General features: G+C 43.9%; 1 protein-coding gene across 1 annotated transcript in view; it reads right to left on the minus strand.

Moving 5' to 3' along the window:
• Positions 1-19,081, minus strand: part of adamts6 (ADAM metallopeptidase with thrombospondin type 1 motif, 6) — a 362,517-nt gene that overhangs the window by 180,814 nt on the left and 162,622 nt on the right. The window contains exons 8-9 of the mRNA XM_068034178.1: positions 6,196-6,239; positions 4,499-4,604 (exon numbers count right to left, since the gene is read on the minus strand). Of these exons, the coding sequence (XP_067890279.1) occupies positions 4,499-4,604; positions 6,196-6,239 (150 nt within the window). The remainder of the gene's footprint in view (positions 1-4,498; positions 4,605-6,195; positions 6,240-19,081) is intronic.

Raw genomic sequence — 19,081 nt, forward strand, 5'->3', positions numbered from 1 at the left:
ACCTAAACAGCATCATAATTTTTCCTTGGTGGGTATGTAAATGTAAAATATCATTGCTCTGGAGCCAAAGGAGCAAAAGCTTATCTCCAGATCCACCTTATCCTGATCACCATTCCCACTCCCACCATGGGACATGCTTTCAGGCTGTTAGCTGGTGAGGCAAGTGGGCCGACATACACTTTATTAAAATGGATGAGGTGGCACAACAGGCACCAGCAGCATGTTGAAATAAATTAATAAGACCCAATTATGATCTGACCTCAGAACAACCAGTTGGGGCGCGCACTCTGTGCACGATGCCGATTTTAGGTCTGAAAATGGACCTATAAAGACTGCAAATGCTGAAAGTGCTACTAGATGTAAGTTATTTCATTATGGAGTAATGGTATTGAATTTCTGCATCACGCATTTCCCAAACAGACGATGAGGGCTAGCTGTGCTTGTCATTTCATTTTAGTGGCACCTTTATAAGAGTTGCCTTTGCTGCATATGGACATTTCTGACTCTGTGTTCTCCTCTTTGCTGCAAGTCTGTCTAATCACAGCGGCTCTTACACCCTGAACACCACCACCTGGGAAGCAGAAAGCAACAGACAACAATTCACTTACACATTGGCAGTGAACAGCAAATGAGTCAGAGTGGAATAATGTACAGTCAGATAGAAAATCTGGAGTTGTGCTCAAATACTGTGGGTGTCAGGAAGACGTTATGCAGAATGATTCCCTGGGAGATTAAATACGTGGGGTAATGTCAGTAAGAGGTGAGATTGTATGTGATCTGTGCCAGGGATGAACTTGATAGGATGGGTGACATTTTATTCTTCCATGCTTTATGTTCATATTCTGCTTTCTTTGTTAGTAGGATTCTTGGCTTAAGGGGAACACTTGGCTGTTTAAATCACAACCAGCTTTGAAACCACTGCACTTCACATCATTGTGCTCTCCCACAATTAGTAAGGAGCAATAATTTATGGTCTTGTTTCCAAGCAAGTCATTGCTTATCAGAGTCCAGGAGGCAATGCTTACAGCATCATTTGAACTGTCTGAGCTGAGTCGAGTCATGGACTAGGTCTAGAAAGTGTTAAATGCAGCCCCTGGTGGTGGTTGCCCCAGTTTCTTGCCTCTCTTCTGTGGCTTGTCTGCAACCAGGTAACCCTAGAGAAGGAGTGCACGGTGTCTGCCAGTACAGTTGATGTCTTCCACAACCATTGGCCATTGTAGGGACTGGAGTGCACTGTATATACTAAAAATATTTAATTTGTTAAGTTTCCTTTCTTTCTTATGATTTGGGTTTCATCAGTTGTGTCCCTCTAAAGGGACACTTTTGTTAGATTATTTTGTTCAATGATATTGTGGTTAGCCAGTGTCTCTTTAAAATTTCAATTATGAGAAGATAGGAAACTGGAAGCAACTTTAACTCATTCCTATGTGAAAGTCAGATATTTAGACTTAAGTTGACTTATGCAACATGAATGGTTCAGTTTGCAAAATCACACTTTCTTTGTTACATTTCAAGGTCTCTGTCTAATTTCCAAAAAATAATTTGGTCAGAATGCAGTGTTTACAAGCAAGCCATTGGGTGTTGAGTAGCAGTATATAACATATACCTTAAAACAGCTAAACTACTTCATTGACTAAAATTATCACGATTCCCTATATTTTCAAAAAAGGTATTACTTGAATTAAGCATAACAGAAATTCAAAATTCTCTTAAAAGGAATTTGGTGGGACTTCCTTGATGACTTAAAAGGAATGGTTCAGTCATGCAGATCAGAAAAGTCTCGGATTGATCATCAGTCTGTGCCGTGTTAGCTTATCTCAGCTGGAGTAGTAGTTGGGACTCTACAATTGGCCTCAGTGCCACTGGGTGAGGTTTCAACTCACTCAAAACTCACCCACTTTCACAGAGTTAAAATCGGGCCCACTCTGTTAGAGTAGGAATGATGGTTCCCTCTCCTTATCACTATATAACCACCCCTGCTAAAATGTGTGAATGTGGATGGGTGCAGTGTTGGGTGTAGTGGGATTAGGTTCAACTGTTGGAGCTGGATTGTATCAGCCCCTCAGCATCGTGGATCGTGGCAGGGAGGCCTGTAAAATGCTTGCGGGAACGACCCGCCATGACCCACGATGAAGAGAAGGCTCGGCCGCATATTACCAGCAGCAGCGAGGCCTGGGTGCGGTCCCCCCGCCTCCAAGTGGCGGGGCCTTCATTTCAATATTAGAATTAGCAGAATAAATATTGAAATTAACTTACCTGGTCCTGGCGGCCGTCCCTCGGCGATTCTACGGCTGCCGGCCGCCACTCCCATGCCTTTAGAACTCCGTATGGATTTCCGAGACGAGACACTGGTGGGTAGGGGAGGACTGAAATAATCAGGGCTGGTGCGGGGGGAGTAGCGGGAAAAACGTTTTTATTGGCTGTGGGGATGGTGGGAAGCGGTTAAAGAGCAAAAATGACGAGGTTGGGGGCGGAAGTTCAGAGTGGGAATAAAATTAACGTCTGTCATTCTGGCATGTAAAACACCCATTAGGGTGGGGGCGGTTGGGAAAGGGCCTCCTGTTTTAATTTCTGTTTTAAAAAATTAACAAAGTACTTTTTCTTTAAACATTAAAATTTTTGTTAAGGCCTTGATGCCCTTTAAAAATGGTGGTGGTGACGGCGTCTGCGCGGTGGCGCTGGAAGCCACTGCCGGGGTCGGAGCTGCCACCCACTCTACATCATCGGGGGTGGCCGCTCCACCGCCTCCATTTAAATGAGCTCCCGCTCGAAATATCGTGGCAGCTCAGCGGCGCTTCTTCCGTGATGGAAGGCTGCTATCTTAAAAGCGACACAGTGAAGTGCAGCGCACTAATATAATTCAGCCCTTGGAGTTCACACAAGAAAAATGAATGACTGTTAGCTGTGCAGCCCAGGGTAGGAGTTTACATTTTCAGGAGGGGAGAAAATATTATATTCATTGAATTATATAATGTGGAAGCTGCACAACGTTAGATTTTGACTAAGTTAGGTAAATATATCATGCAGGTGGATCCCCTTTAATTAATTGGCATTTCAAAAAAAACTCATTAGATGCTTATTTCTGTTTGTTAGAACAGCCATTTGATAACATTTATCAATGATGAACACTAAACTGCGACTTTCAAAAATTTGCCGTCCTCTACATTTTTGCAAAACTGGACAAGTAGATATAAGGGGGAATTTTATGCTCTCTCCCACGGCAGATTTGGAAGCAGAGAGAGCATATAGTCGCTAAAATTAAGTCCAGGGTTGGAAGGCCTGTGAACGGCCTTGCCACCCTGCCTCAAATTGAGGCCCTTAACTGGGCAATTAATGTCCGATTAAGGGCCTCATTCGGCTGCTGCCACGATCAGCCATGCGGCTGGCAGGCCTGTCACTGCATGGAAAGCTGGCACAAAAAACCATGCGGGCTGCTTGCTGGCTCAGGGAGGAGGGGGGGGGGGGGGTTCTCTCTTTCAAAGGCATTTAGTGCCTGAATGAGGGACCCAGCAGCGGAAAGTGGGGTGGCGGGGTGGTGGGGGGGGGGGGGTGGTGCCCGCTGAGAACCAACCCCTGCCCTTGCTACTGACCCCCCTACTTGCCTCGGGTGAGTGCTCTACGGGCAGCAGCCACTGCCTCCGCAGTGGCGCTGCTCAGTTAAAGAGCTGCTGGCCCCTGATTGCCAGCAGCTCTCAGCAGGCTGGACATCCGTCGTCGGGGTCCTTGATCCCAGGGTAAACCCACCACTGTCCACTTAAGTGCCTGTCACTTGATTTGGCAGGCCTTCCCCAGAGGAGGTGACACAGGGCTCTTGCTGGCACTTTTGCCTGTGGTTGAGAACCCTGTCACCTGGATAAAATCCTCGCCTTTCTTCCAGTCCATTGGATTTCATTTAATTATTCTTCTGATATTGGGTGGTGTGGTGTGTAGTGCATCATTGCAACAATGCACAATGCAGTAGAGTGGCGAGATGTGTATTCTTGCCAGTAACCCTCCATACTAAGGAATTCCCAATTTTATAGAATCATAGAATATTATAGCACAGGAGGTCAGTCAGCCCATAGAGTCTGCATGACAAATTTACCCATGTCAATAGGGGTAAGTGAAAACTGAAAACTAGTCACTCCCCAATGTAAATCAGAGTATGAGTTGTTCTTGCACAATTCTAAACAATCAGTCCTGAGTGCTACACAGTGTGGGAAAAGCCAATTGGAAAAGGGGAGGCGAAGGGGAGGGCAAGGGGGATCTTGTGAAACAATAAGATGAAGTGTTAATATTTTTTAAAACTGTCATTTTTTTTTAAAGCATGTATTTACAGCTACTGCACTACAGGCAGGAGGCACAACAGGGGGAATATCACTTTTTTGACATTTGTAGTTAGGATTCATAAACTAATATCACCTCAAGTTACTAAGAACTGCATTTCTGTGAACTTGGCAAAGAAATACAAAGAATTCATTTTAAAATTGGGAATAGGGATTACTTTTAATTCACTCACTTGTGACCAATCTCATGTGCAATTGTGAATGCTGAGCCCAAGCCAATATCTTCATTGATGCTGCAGCTTCGCTCAGGTTCGCACATTCCAGCCACCGAGGCCAAGCCTGAATAAACACAGGGAGACACAAAGGGTCAAGCCAAGGTGTTTCAGTCTTAAATACTCTTGTTATAAAGGCTTAGGTCCTTTATATATATATATATATATATATATATATATACATATATATATATATAACCTACGTACACAGAAGGAATAATTGGCACAAGGTTAAGTTTATAGTCATTTGCGTATACACTGGAGGGAATTGCACTTTATAGGCCAGACATTAATTTTTTTTGAGCCACAGCCAGCGCTGGAAAATGTCTAGACTAGGGGTTAGATTTATAAATTTACTTCTGGTAACTTGGGACCACCTGAAACTTGAGCCTGAAGAGGGAACTAAAAACAACATTTCTATTTTTTTTTCTATTCTTACCTAGCAAGAAGTAAAATGTACTTTTTTGTCAGGCAATTTTTTTTGGAATAGTGATTTGTTTATATTGCAGCAAATTGTTGAAATAGGTAAGTGTTATCTTAACACTTTTGAATTTGTTACATGAAGCTGTTTTATAAATAGAAGAAAAAATACTTCTGAAATAGCTCAGAGTTGCAACGAGGAACCTATCCTTCAATGTTTTAAGTAATAAATTATGCATAAGAAAATATTTATGTATTTAATGAAAAATACAGTATCTGACCATAAGGTGCATTCTATATTTTAAACAATGTATAATCTGCAGTAAGTGCAATTAAGCATTATAGAAGCCAGTGTAATTTAAGCTTATTAGCAAACTATAGAGTTAGAAAGCATCAGTCAGCAATTTTTGATTATTCTGGTTTAATTTCTACCATTGGTATAAGTGACAGATTGTGTGTTGCAATTATATTCAAATCACGTCATAAATATTGCATAACATTTGTGATGGAGAAAAGTGCATAACAGTCAAGAACACAGAATGCATCATTAAGACCTGGTGTGGAGTGTAAAATATATCCTCATCAAAGAGTGACAATAAAAGTCAAGTGGTTTGTGCACATGATATGAACCCAATGAAAGTGTGTTTTTGTTTTGTAGGCAAAATAGAAGTATTCACAGTGCTGCAAATCTTAATGTATCAATATGATTTGTTACTGTCAATCATGGTAGTCTTCTGAAGATATAAACTTGAAGGGCTACGGGGATAGAGCAGGGGAGCTGGCATGGACTTGATGGGCTGAACGGCCTCCTTCTGTGCCACAATGATTCGATAACACATTATAGGATGAGAGGGTACAACAGTAGTTACCATGACAAAAACACTTAATTGGAAAAGGCCAGTGATACTAGAATATATTTGCTTGTGGATCACTGAAAACAAAGTTAGCTATTACCTGTATTGATTATATTTGCATAATGTGCCAAGTTAAGAAAAAAATGTAACGGGATTTACTTTTTTTTTATGAAGCCTACTGCAAGGGAAGAAGAAGAGAAAGCGCTTCACTTAATTTAAACCTCAAGTAATTGAGGTTTAAAATTGAGGTAAGGGTGAATTAAGTAATCTAAAATAAACTGTTTTACCTACTAAGGTTAAGAAAAACTAACTGGCATCAAAGTAAAATGTTAATGGATCAATAAGTACTGGGAAACAATATTAGCTGCAGCAGTAAAAACTTACCCAGTGTTCCACAAGGCTTGTTTTTATAGGTGCAGATGTCATATCTACGAGGGGGAGAAATTGTGAAGAATTCAGTAGCATATAAAATATTGTTTTTTTTATATAGCTATTCCACTAACATAGCATAGTTAACACTTGTAGACGATGATTGGTGAAATTATATGTTGCCAGCTAGTATTGGTGTTTTCAGCACTATAGTGAAAATGATGTGAACAGCACGCTTACAGGGTCTGGCTTCAAGCCAATGGGACGACTGCCAGTTAAAAAAATTTTAAACTTGATCTTCAAGCCTCAGTGAAAAGAAAATGGTTTGAGGTGAAGAGAAGCAGCATGTCTGGAGACACAGTCATAGCAAATGGTTGGATCTGGGGGTTTTTTTTAAAGGAAAGAAAATTCTAACTGTGAATAGATGATGGACTTCCAAGATGGCGAGATTAATGAATATTTTTTAAAAAGGTATCTGAATGGCAAAATAAAGGTACATCACATTTATAAGAAAAGATAGAATACTTCCCTCAACAGGTCTTCTTTATTCTTTGCCTGGAAAACATCTTCCCCAAGCCAATAGGATAAGTCCAGGTTAACAGTACTGTGAACTGCAGAAGTGACACCCCTTTAAAACATTTTGATGGCAGTAACATCATGACATTAAGATGTTGCTTCCATTACTCTCCCTCATGTACCACATAAAAGTTGTGCCTTTCATGAGCAGTGTCAGCTCTTTTTCCAAGAGAGGCAAAGCAATGTGTACAATCACTATGATAAAATATTTTAAGCAATATATAGAGATACACATAACCTTCAGCACAGCAAGGTTTGATGCATATAGCGTATACAATGTATGGTTTCCATTTGAAGACTGAAGCAGACACTACTCAATAGGTGTCTACCTTCATTATTCAAACATATCAGGCTGGATTTTCAGTCCAGGTTCAGGAACAGGAAGTTAGGACCAGTTCCTGAAACAGCAAGCTGGCTACCAAGGCTGGAGGGCCAATAGGAAGCCCTCCAGAACTGACACATCAGCAACCCTACTGGCCGAGGTGGGAGCTGCTGACGGAGAGAGAGGAGGTGCCTCAACATGGAAGAGCACACTGAAGAGGAGAACCTTTTTAAAAAAAATTAAAATAGCCACAGATGCATCCACGTGATTATGGAGGGGCAACCCCTCCATGGGATGACCAGAGGCCATAGCTGTGGCCTGGCAGCCTTGACCAATGTGGGTGGGGGGTGTCCCTCATGAGATGAAGCATAACCTCCTAACCGGAGCCGCCACGGCTGCCTGGCCAAGTTCCAGGCTGATGTTTCTTGTTCACATTGCTGACTGGAAAACCCAGTCGACGCGGGAACGGGGCCAAACTGGCACAACGGCCAGTGGCACAAAACTGCAGGCCTGTCTTCCTCCACTCCCAACCCAGACCTGCTTTAAAATCCAGCCCGTTGTCTGGGATACAGACTTACTTGCAATCCCTACAAAGGAAGTTGGATCTTTTAAGCACTTTAGGGAAATCGCAAGTACCATGGCACCTTGGAGGAAGTGGTGAAATGAGTGGGAGATGGCGGGGAGGGGAAAATAATAATGTTAATAAGAAAAGACAGACTGAAGATGTTATTAGTTAGCCTTTTCTTCAACTGCAAGCAGGAGTTCTGAATAATGTGTACAAATAAGGGATATATAGAAAAGCAGAAAAGATTCCAAAAAGGGAGAATAATCACTCAGGAATCATGATTCATGAGACATTCAGTGACATAAGAAAGATCAAGATGAAGATCTTATATAGGAGTTTGAGGAGTTAGGCATTAGATTAAAAAGCAAGGCTTCAAGAGAAGTAATCTGAAAATTGTTCCTAAAGTCACATACTCGGCCAGTTTGGGAATGGCAGGTGTGACACATCAACAAATGGCTTTAAAGATTAATGAAGCACTTCAGATCTCTAAGATATTAGGACAAGTTGTGGGACAAGGGAAAGCTGTACAAATGAAACACCTTCACCCGAATCAAATGGTTAAACATGTTGTTGTAAAGAGGGGGAAAAGAGCAATAGAATAGATGGGGGGGAAGAACAATTCAAGGATGTAACCCAGATATCATGAGGGGAGGGAAAAATAACACAGAAGCGGTGGACTTGAAAATTTAGTAAAATTTGAGCTGGGGACGATCTTGAGAGGAGACCAGAAAGTAGGGAAACTAAAAGAGGAAAGCATATGGTTCAACAGGGAACGGTGATAAGCAGGCAAGGGGGAAAGAGGATCTGATGAAAGATCATTGACCTGAAACGTTAACTGTTTCTCTCACCACAGCTGCTTCCAGACCTGCTGAGTATTTCCAGCATTTCCTGTTTCTTTCCAGCATCCACAGTACTTTGCTTTTGAAGAAGGAGGATGACTGTTTCAAATTTCTATCCACAAGTGTTACGACCGAGGATAGAGGAGTGCACTGTTTTTCTCTAGTTCCACCTCTCCATGGGTCACAACATATATTTAAATGCTTTACCCAGTTACCAATACGGCCAATTATATACTTTATCTATTCTAGTTTCAGAATAAAAATCCGCCAACCAGGTTTCTTTAATAAACAACAACATTATTAATTTATTATAAAACAAGACTCATTCAAGAAAGATGCAAAGCTTATTAACATATAGCTTGAAATATGGAAGTATAGATATATTCCCTTCTAAATAACCCCAACACACACACACAAACACACACCAGTTAAAGGAAAAATTAAGAAGCTTTCTCTGCACAGATCAACTTTACAAAAAAACAAAAAAATATTTTGGCCAAGTACTTGTTAATTTTTGAAGTAAAAGGATAAGATATGGAATGTTCCAGTTAGTCTGGCATCCGGATACATATTGATGCATGTCACTAGACACATGTGGTTGTCAGATATTTTCAGAACAGTTTGTTCAGGAGATGTCAAGAGAAAGTCTTCCAGAAGCTTCTTAGGCGAAATGCTGCATCAGTTTCTTCAGTTCTCACACTGGATTCTGAAGGTTTCTCAAAGAGGTGAAATAGGATGAGTTGGTAGCCTTTCTCTCTTCGTAGGCTTACACCCCAACTGAATTCCAAACAATATCCAAAAACGAAACCAACTCTTAACAACCATAAATCTACCACCATAAGATCATGGCTGATCTGCAACTCCTCTTTTATGCCAGCTCCTCATAGCCCTCAACTCACCGATATTTCAAAAATCTATCTACCTCCTCTTTAAATACTTTCAGTGATCTAGCCTCCACAACTCTCTGGGGTAGAGAATTCCAGACATTCGCTGTCCTCTGAGAGAAGAAATTCCTTCACATCTCAGTTCTAAATGTGTCCCCTTATTCTGTAACTATGTCCCCTAGTTCGAGATTCCCTCACTAGTGGAAGCATCTTCTCAACATCTACCCTGTCAAGCCCCCTCAGAATCTTGTACGTTTCAATAAGATCACCCCTCATTCTTCTAAACTCTAATGAATAAAGGCCTAACCTGTTTAGCCATTCTTGATAAGTCAACCCCTTCATCCCAGGAATCAGCCGAGTGAATCTCTTTTGAACTGCCTCCAATTCCAGAAGATTCTTTCTTCAATATGGGGACCAAAACTATACTCCAGGTGCGGCCTCACCAAACCCTGTACAATTGTAACAAGTCTTCCCTATTTTTAAACTCCAATCCCCTAGCAATAAAGGCCAAAATTCCATTTGCCTTCTTAATTACTTGCTGCACCTGCATGCCAACTTTTTGTGTTTCATGCACAAGAACACCCAGATCCCTCTGTGCTGCACTTTTTTGAAGTCTCTCTCCATCTAAATAATAGTCTGCCTTTTGATTCTTCCTACCAAAGTGTATGACCTCACACTTTCCCACATTAAACTCCATCTGCCAAGTTTTTGCCCACTCACTCAACCTATCTATATCCCCTTGCAGATTCCTTATGGCCTCATCACAACATGCCCTCCCACCCATCAACAAATTTGGATATAGTCTGCTCCCTCCTCCAAGTCATTAATATAGATAGTAAATAATTGAGGCCCTAGGACTGATCCTTGTGGCACTCCACTAGTTACATCTTTCCAACCTGAAAAAGATCCATTAATCCCGACTCTCTGTCTTTTTTGAGTTAACCAATCCTCAATCCATGCTGATACATTACCCCCAATACCGTGAGCTCCTATCTTGTGCAATAATCTTTTATGTGGCACCTTATCGAATGCCTTCTGGAAATCCAAATACACTACATCTACCAGTTCCCCTTTATCAACTCTGTTTATTATATCCTCAAAGAACTCTAGCAAATTTGTCAAACATGACTTCCCTTTCACAAAACCATGTTGACTGTTTGATTGCGTTAAGCTTTTCTAAATGTCCTGCTATTTCTTCCTTAATAATGGACTGTAGCATTTTCCCAACGACCAATGTTAGGCTGACTGGCCTATAGTTTCCTGCTTTTTGGCTCCCTTCCTTACTGAACAGGGGCGTCACATGAGTGGTTTTCCAATCCACTGGGACCATCCTGGAATCCGGTGAGTTCTGGAATATTTCGACCAATGCCTCCACTATCTCTGCAGCCACTTCCTTTAAAACCTTTAGATGCCCGCCATCAGGTCCTGGCGACTTGTCTGCCTTTAGTCCCATTAGTTTGCCAAATACTTTGTCCCTCGTGATACAGACTGTTACAAGATCTTTCCTCCCATTAGCTCCTTGCTTATCTGATATCTGTGGGATGTTTAGAGTGCCCTGCATCTTGAAGACCGATGTAAAATATTGGTTTAAATTATCTGCCATTTCCCTGTTCCCCATTATCAATTCTCCAGTCGCATCCTCCAAGAGTCCTACGCTCACTTTAGTTACGCTCTTTTTATATACCCATAGAAGCTCTTGTTGTTTGTTTTTATATTTCTTGCCAATTTACTTTCATAATCAATTTTCTCCCTCTTCATTAGCTTTTTAGCCATCTGCTGCTGGTTCCTAAAAAATTCTCAATCTTCTGGCCTACCACTAGTTTTTACCACTTTGTATGCCTTAGGTTTTTATTGGATACTCTCCTTGACCACCTTTGTTAACCACGGGTGGTTCATCCTTCTCATCGAGTCCTTCCTTTTGACCGGGATAAATTTTTGCTGAGTGTTATGAAATATCTGCTTAAATGTCTGCCACTGCTCATCCATTGACCTTCCTCTTAGTCTATTTTCCCAACCCACTTTACACAACTCTTTCTTCATACCTCCCTAATTGTCCTTGTTTAAGTTGAGGACACTGGTTTGAGACCTGAGTTGCTCGCCCTCAAACTGAATTTGAAATTCTGCCATGTTGTGATCGCTACCCCCTAGAGGATCCGTAACTACGATACCTCTTATTAATCCTATCTCATTACACATTACTAGATATAAAATTGCCTGTTCCCGGGTAGGTTCTGCAACATATTGCTCTAAGTATCAATCCCTGATGCACTCTACAAATTTGTCTTCCATGTTACCTCTACCAATCTGATTTGTCCAGTCAATATGCGGATTAAAATCACCCAGAACAACTGTAGCGCCCTTCTTACACGCCTCCATTATTTCCCAATTTATACTTTGTCCTACAGTGAGGCAACTCTTTGGGGGCCTATAGACGACTCCCACTTCCCCTTGCTATTCCTTATTTCCACCCAAACTATGTATAAAATGCCACACTGGCAATCCTGATTAATTTACCTTTATTCCTTCATGAACGAAGGAGCTATTCTCCAAGGGATCCTTGGAACTTTGAAAATTACCACTGCTGCCTTAAAGACACACAAAAATCGAATCAATTCAAATTTATGAATATATTAGTAATCCAATATTACAGGATCAAAGGAGATAGAATCAATTTCACAAATGCAGAACTATATCTCTCCACTTTACAGCTTAATTCCTGTTGGAAGACACTTTTCTTATGATTGTTAAAGTATCAGTTCAGACAATGGGAAATTATTACTAAGAACTGTGTCCATTCAACAACTAACTGGAAGTTGTTTGGTTCTAGATACCAAATCTGCATGTTCTATTGAGACAAGAGATCTGTCTGACAAAGCACCATGATAGTTTCATTTTGTCACGCAGCTCTCTCCAAGTACCACTCCTTCTTTAACCAAAACAAGTCAACAGGTTTAGTGTCAATGCCCCAATCTGAGCCTTTTGCAAGACCCACCAAATCTGGGAACAGGAAGGCCTCAAAAAAGAGGAAAGCAGATTGTCTAGAAGGATATGATCCTTGTCCCTGCAACAGAATTGAGAATTGTTTACAATAGTGATGGATAGGTCTAATTCTGAATAATTCAACTGTTGGATCTGATAATTGATGATCTCTGAGAGATAGTCTTAATGTGATGGTGGTAACTTAAACCCACCCTTAGATTGGCATGTCAGATTCCTGGCGTGAAACTGACACAGTCAAAATTTAAAAGGCTCTGGGAAGAGCAGGAAGAGGCAACTCGCCCGAAATGGATAAATAGCCAGTAAAGGCTCTGAACAAGCTTGTTGTCAGCTCGTTAAGGGTCAGTTTTGAATTTTCTTCACGAGGTATGGGATCCACGCAGGGTCTCAATCACGACAGGGAGGAGGAGGTGGTGACACAATGGGGCGTGAGTCAGAACAGTCGGACAGCAGCACCATTGAAGAGGGAAGACTCAGAGAAGGCCCTCATTTATAAGCAATCAGTGTTTCAATATCAGGAGAGTTATCTGCAATATCCTTTCACTCTTGAAACGGGCATTTTTGTGAGGTGGGGTGCGGCTTTGGGGGTGGAAGGGTCTTCTGCATACAGCGTTCATGAGAGGGGGGGTTCAGGAAAACTCCACATTCCAATTGAAAGGAAGAAAGGATGTAACAGGAAATGGGATTAATCTAGTCTGAGATTGGATCCATTCGCGATGAGAAGCAGCATCTGCAGGGGCAGAGGCAGACTCCTGGGCAACAGGGGTAAGGATTGAGAAGCAGGAAGGCAACAGAGGTAATACCCTTAGCATAGGGTCTACCGCCAAAGGAGAAGCTACCTGGACATGTTGGAGCGTCAATGCTGCACCTGTCTAGGCAGATGGTTGCTGACCTATGTGCCCTCATTGAGGGTCATCCGAGGGTTTGTAGGAACTGTCACCATGGCCTTCTTGTGGCTGTAAAAGTCACAGATGCCTTGCAGTTTTTTGAACATGGTTCCTTCCAAGGAGCGAGAGCAGACATCTCTCAGGCACGTCATTGCATTACAGAGGTGACGGATGTTCTGCTTGAGAGGGCAGGGGATTACATTGAATTCAAGGTAGATTGCGGCACTCAAGTTCAAAGGACAGTGGGATTTGCCTCCATCATTGGATTCCCTCAGGTGCAGGGGATCATCAATTGCAACCATGTGGCCATCAAGGCAGCGACTGACCAGCCAGTGAGAGTCCTCAATAGGAACAGATTCCACTCTCTAAATGTTCAGTTGGTATGTGACCACACCAAGCATTTTATGCAGGTGTGTGCAGACTATCCTGGAAGCTGCCATGATGCCTTCATCCTCTGGCAATCACAGGTGCCACACCTCTTCGTGGATCAATCAGAAATCCGTGGATAGCTGTTAGCAGATAAGGTTTATCCTTGAAGAGATGGCTGATGACTCTGGTGCGTTACTGTTCCATGGAGACTGAGAGACACTGCAACTGATGCCACCCGAGCACAAGGGTTATCATTGAGAAGGTCCAGCCTTTTGAAGATGAGGGTCAGATGCCTTGACTGGTTGGGTGGCACCCTTCAGTACACTCCATCAAGGATCTCGTGCATTGTGGTGGTCCGCTGTGCTCTCCATGACATGGCCATCCAGAAAGGGTTGGACCTGGAGAAGGGAGAAGCGCTGGAACAGCACAGCTCCTTGGAGCGGGAAGAAGAGGAGGAACAGGAGAAAGAAGGAAAGGAGGAGAGGGAGACTGAAGGAGAACTGGAGAACAGTCCCCATGATGACATCACCATGGTAGGCTCAGGAGGTACAGCAGTATCAGGAAGGCAGGGACGCTGGGGCCACTGTGATCCAGACATGTTTCACCTGAGTGAGACTCAGTCTGTAGGGCATTTGGAGAGGAGAGTCTCCTTCATCTGAGTGAGAGCAAGCATCCATTAACAACAAAAGTCAGCAACCTTCCAATGACACAAACACTGCAAGGCCCCAGAATATCCACCTGACACACTCTTCCCAACACACTCCTTTGCTTTCCTAACATTTATTTTCCATTTCCCTGCCTTTTGCCATGATGAAATGGAAACAGACAAGTCTGCCTTAATGCAACAACATGCCCAGTGCTTTATCGCATAACAGTTTGATATCATTTACAACAAAAACACCCAAGTGACCCACAAAGCAACATCACCGATGCAGTGGCCTCCGCTCATGGCCACTCCTACAAGTTGTTCCTTCTGTGCCTGAGGATGAGGTGGAGGGAAGACTGCTCACTAATGCCTGTCTGGGGCTGAGATGCCCATGGTGGTTAGCCTCATCGTGGAGGCGCTGGGAGCACCTCTAAAGGCTGCTGCACTGGCATCACTGTAGGTGCAGCCTCCGTCAAAGGGTGTAACTCTACAAATGCTTCGTCCATCAGATGGGCCATGGAGGTGGATGATGATGATGAAGCCTCATGAGGGGTGGCCTCCTTCTCATCACCATCTGTCACTTCCTCAGCCCTTTCATAGCACCCTTGATCGCTAGAGGGAACTACCAGCTGGGGGTGCAGATGGCATCCACTCCATACTTCTTTGCATTATTTGCGCTACTGACCAGTCAATGCTACTGACTGCAGCAGCATTCTGTGCATGTCAGTGCGCTGTTCCTGCATCCATTCTGAGTGATACTGCTTATGGCCCACTATGAAGTTGGCCACTCTCTCAATGGAGGAGCTCATGTGCTCAAAGTACTGAGACATTGTGGAGCAACTCCTCCATTTTCATCCTATGACTCCGCAGTGCCCAGGTAACTCCGTCATGTGGGATCACAACTCACGCTGATTCTCCAGGTATAGCCGCCTGTTTCATGACTCCCAAGGCAATGCATCTCTACCCTGCTGAGCAGAGCTGCACCTGTCCTCCATCCTCCGAGGGTACTGGCCGCAGCCGACTCTGCCTCCCCATATCCTCCTACCCTGAAGTGAGGTGTGCTTCACACTGTGCTACCATTTCAAACACCGCGCGAGGTCCCACTGAGGTGAGAGTGTCTGCACTGGGGGAGGGTGTGCTAAAAAGATGTGACAGGCTCTGAGGTGGCTTCCTCTTCTGATTCCTCCAGAACATGTTGGCAGTGTGTCAACTCCTCCCACTCTGCAATTGGTCCTGTGAGAGACATTAGAGAAGGTGATCGTGAGAAATAGGCACAATCAACAAGTACTGTTGCAACTTAAAATAATGAGATGACAGCTTATGACTGACAACTCGTTGCACGGGGAGGATTGCCATGCACAGGGCGGCACAGTGGCGGAGTGGTTAGCACCGCAGACTCACAGATCCAGCGACCCGGGTTCAATTCTGGGTACTGCCTTTGTGGAGTTTGCAAGTTCTCCCTGTGTCTGCGTGGGTATTCTCCGGGTGCTCCGGTTTCCTCCCACAAGCCAAAAGACTTGCAGGTTGGTAGGTAAATTGGCCATTATAAATTGCCCCTAGTATAGGTAGGTTGTAGGGAAATATAGGGACAGGTGGGGATGTGGTAGGAATATGGGATTAGTGTAGAATTAGTATAAATGGGTGGTTGATGGTCGGCACAGACTCGGTGGGCCGAAGGGCCTGTTTAAGTGCTGTATCTCTAAACTAAACAAAACTAAACTAAACATGCATCCTCGAACCTAGAGATGTTGAAATCTTTTCACCCTGTCTATATTGGACTCCCCTTTCTCTGCCATCAACATCCCGATGGCCAGATATAAAGGCAGATCCTCAAAATGCATCAATACTGGGGATCCCCACTCTCCAAACGTGCCCTCTCGCTCTCCCTGGCACCGTTTCCCGTTTGGCCTACAAGGTGAAGAAAGATGCCATTAGGACAATGCCTCTCTCCCTCACCACTTGGAGCTTTACATTCGTGTAAGATGTTGCAGTCTTCACCATAGCTTACTGTTCAATAGCGCTCCAGTTATGAACTATGTTTATAGGTCAGCAATACAGCTGTGCTCACATCTCTCCTATGGTCAGGAGAACTCTATGTGCCCCCAGGATGCCCCTCTCTTTTGCATTCTGCTGACAGCTGACCATGAGGAATACCATCTCAGTCTATCTTTGGACTCACCTTGTCAGACCTAAGCAGGTCATTGAAACGTTTCCTGCACTGGATCCAGTTCCTCCTCAGCACTCCTCTGCTGCTGACCTCATGAGCCACCTCCAGACATGCCTTCTTGGTCAACCTTGCAGGGTTTCTCATGCAGCTGGCAGGGAAAAGGATATGTCTCCATGCTGTCACCACCTCCAGCAGCACCTCAGTGAGGTGTCAGAAAAACGGAGAGGCTGCCCTGGCGTGGGATCCCTCCCTACCCACTGCCCTCTGCCCAGCTTCAACCTCCTTCCATTATTGAAGCAAATGGCAATTACAGCAATGGCTGCCACTTGCCCTTTAAATTGGACCCGCTGCTTCCTGTATCCTGCCTCCTTCCCGTGCCCGCCGCCGCTAACTGGTGAATGTGAGTCTGGGCCAATTAAGTTAATTTTCCACTAAAATAGCAACGTGAGTGCATTGTTGACGCCGTGCAGGGTCAGGACCCAGAAATGAATGTGATGTCATGGTCCAGACCCTGGAATTGAAATCCTGCCCCGAGTGCCCAAAGTATAACAAAGGCAACAGGCAGCCAAAGGACTAGTATTAATACCCTTCAATCTGAATAGTAAAGTCAATTATTAACATAATTGCTCATCTAGAAGCATAGAATACTTTGATCTCATGTATTCTGCCTTGGAGACCAGAAGTCTGGTATAATGGGTTTGGGATTCATAGTTGCATCAGTTCAGTTTTCAATGGTTCGTAAACTGACATTTGAACTGGAATTAAAAGCTCCAAGAAATTTCACTATCTCCCTTTCTTCCACAATAGCAACATAGCAGACAAATAGTAATATGCGCAGATGCAATAACATAAATTTTATACCTTTAAGAGTAAAGACCCATTTGCACCACTCTTTTTTTATGGAGCTGAGTTCATGGAGTGTTGTTCAAGTGCTCCTTTCACATTATAGGGACCTCCCTTAATTTACATGATAATTGGTGCCTTACTGAGCCGAGTGCACTACTCGTGCACAGGCTCCAAACACCGGAGGTGCTTCTGGGTAAGGTTGTTTTGCACGGGTGTCACTGGCACTCCATTGGCCCCTGCTGTACATGAGGCAGGGAGGCAGTGCCTGACGGGTGCCGCACTACAGAAGCTGAAAGTCACATCATCAAACTTGACAAAAAATATATTTTCACTTGAATTAAATTGTTTTGAAACTATGGCTGGAATTTTACACCCTCCCAAACGAGCAGGCTGGTGGTGGGGGGTGGGGGCCCTCCTGCCTCCGTTGCAATTTTACACGGGGCGGCGGTGATGGGAAATGGCCTGCCTGTCCCAGGCCAATCAAGACCTTTAAGTGGCCAATTAACTGGCACCTAAGGGCCTCCGTCTACTGACGCGGGTATGTTACCCTTGGCTGGCGGGCAGCTGAGGCCTCACCTTCTTGTGGGATGGTGGGGGCCCTTCTGATCGGACATCCTGTGCCCCATGGAGGGCTGCCCCTGAAGCCCCAACTGCCCGCAATGCACAATACTCCCCCTGCCCCCCTAACTGACCCCCGCCCCCTTCGCTGGGGTCTGACCAACTGTCCCCAGCGAGCCCCTAAAAAAATTATCTCTCTTGGTGGCGTTGCTGGGACTAAAAGCTGCTGGCCCGCTGATTGGCCGGCAGCTCCATTAGGCAGAACTTCCTGCCTCAAGGAGGTGGAAGTCCCGCCCAAGACCAATTAAGGGCCTGGAGAGTGAAAAATCCTGGTCTGGCTCCCAGGCCTGGCGGAGGCAGGCTCATTACCGACTTTTTGGTCGGTGGATGGGGATCCCCACTCAATGACAAATTCTGGTCTCTAACTTAGAAATAACAGTTGCCAATTGTAGATGAACATTTACTGAATTCATATAATGTTCTGGTTGGTTTTTTAATTCAAAGATTAATACATTTATTTTCAGCAGATTACTTAATGTGTTTGCTGAAGCTAAGGGTCAAAGGGGTTTATCATGATGGTCACCGAATCAGGGTTGTTATTTTCAATTTTCGTCTTGAGCTGGAAAATGTTAAATTTGCATTAAAACTTTTATCATGGGCACCCCAGGTGAGGTAGGTAACTGTTTAGTTCACCAATAAGTCAAAGAAAAGCTCAACCAGTGGCCAACCCTGTGTCTACTTCTGGGGACAAGCTCAATCCTTCACAGTTGAAAAGATAAATAACCTTTACCACTTACTTTCAATTCATGCTGCAGACAGTATTTTGACACTAAATGTGCAGTATTCATAGAGTCATAGAGTCAGACAGCATAGAAACAGGCCCTTCAGCCCACCGCGTCCATGCCGACCATAATGCCGATCTATACTAATCCCACCTGCCTGCATTAATTCCACATCCCTCTATGCCTTGCTCATTCAAGTACCTGGCCAGATGCCTCTTAAATGTTGCTACTGTTCCTGCCTCCACCACCTCCTCGGGCAGCTCATTCCAGATTCCCACTATTCTTTGTGTAAAAAATTTACCCCTTTGATCCCCTTGAAACCTCCTCCCTCTCACCTTAAGTCTATGCACTCTAGTTTTAGTCACCCCTACCATGGGAAACAGACTCTGGCTATCTACCCTATCTATGCCTCTCATAATTTTATATACCTCTATCATGTCCCCTCTCAGCATCCTTCGCTCCA

Source organism: Heterodontus francisci, chromosome 1 (assembly GCF_036365525.1).
Source record: "Heterodontus francisci isolate sHetFra1 chromosome 1, sHetFra1.hap1, whole genome shotgun sequence".
NCBI lineage: Eukaryota > Metazoa > Chordata > Chondrichthyes > Heterodontiformes > Heterodontidae > Heterodontus > Heterodontus francisci.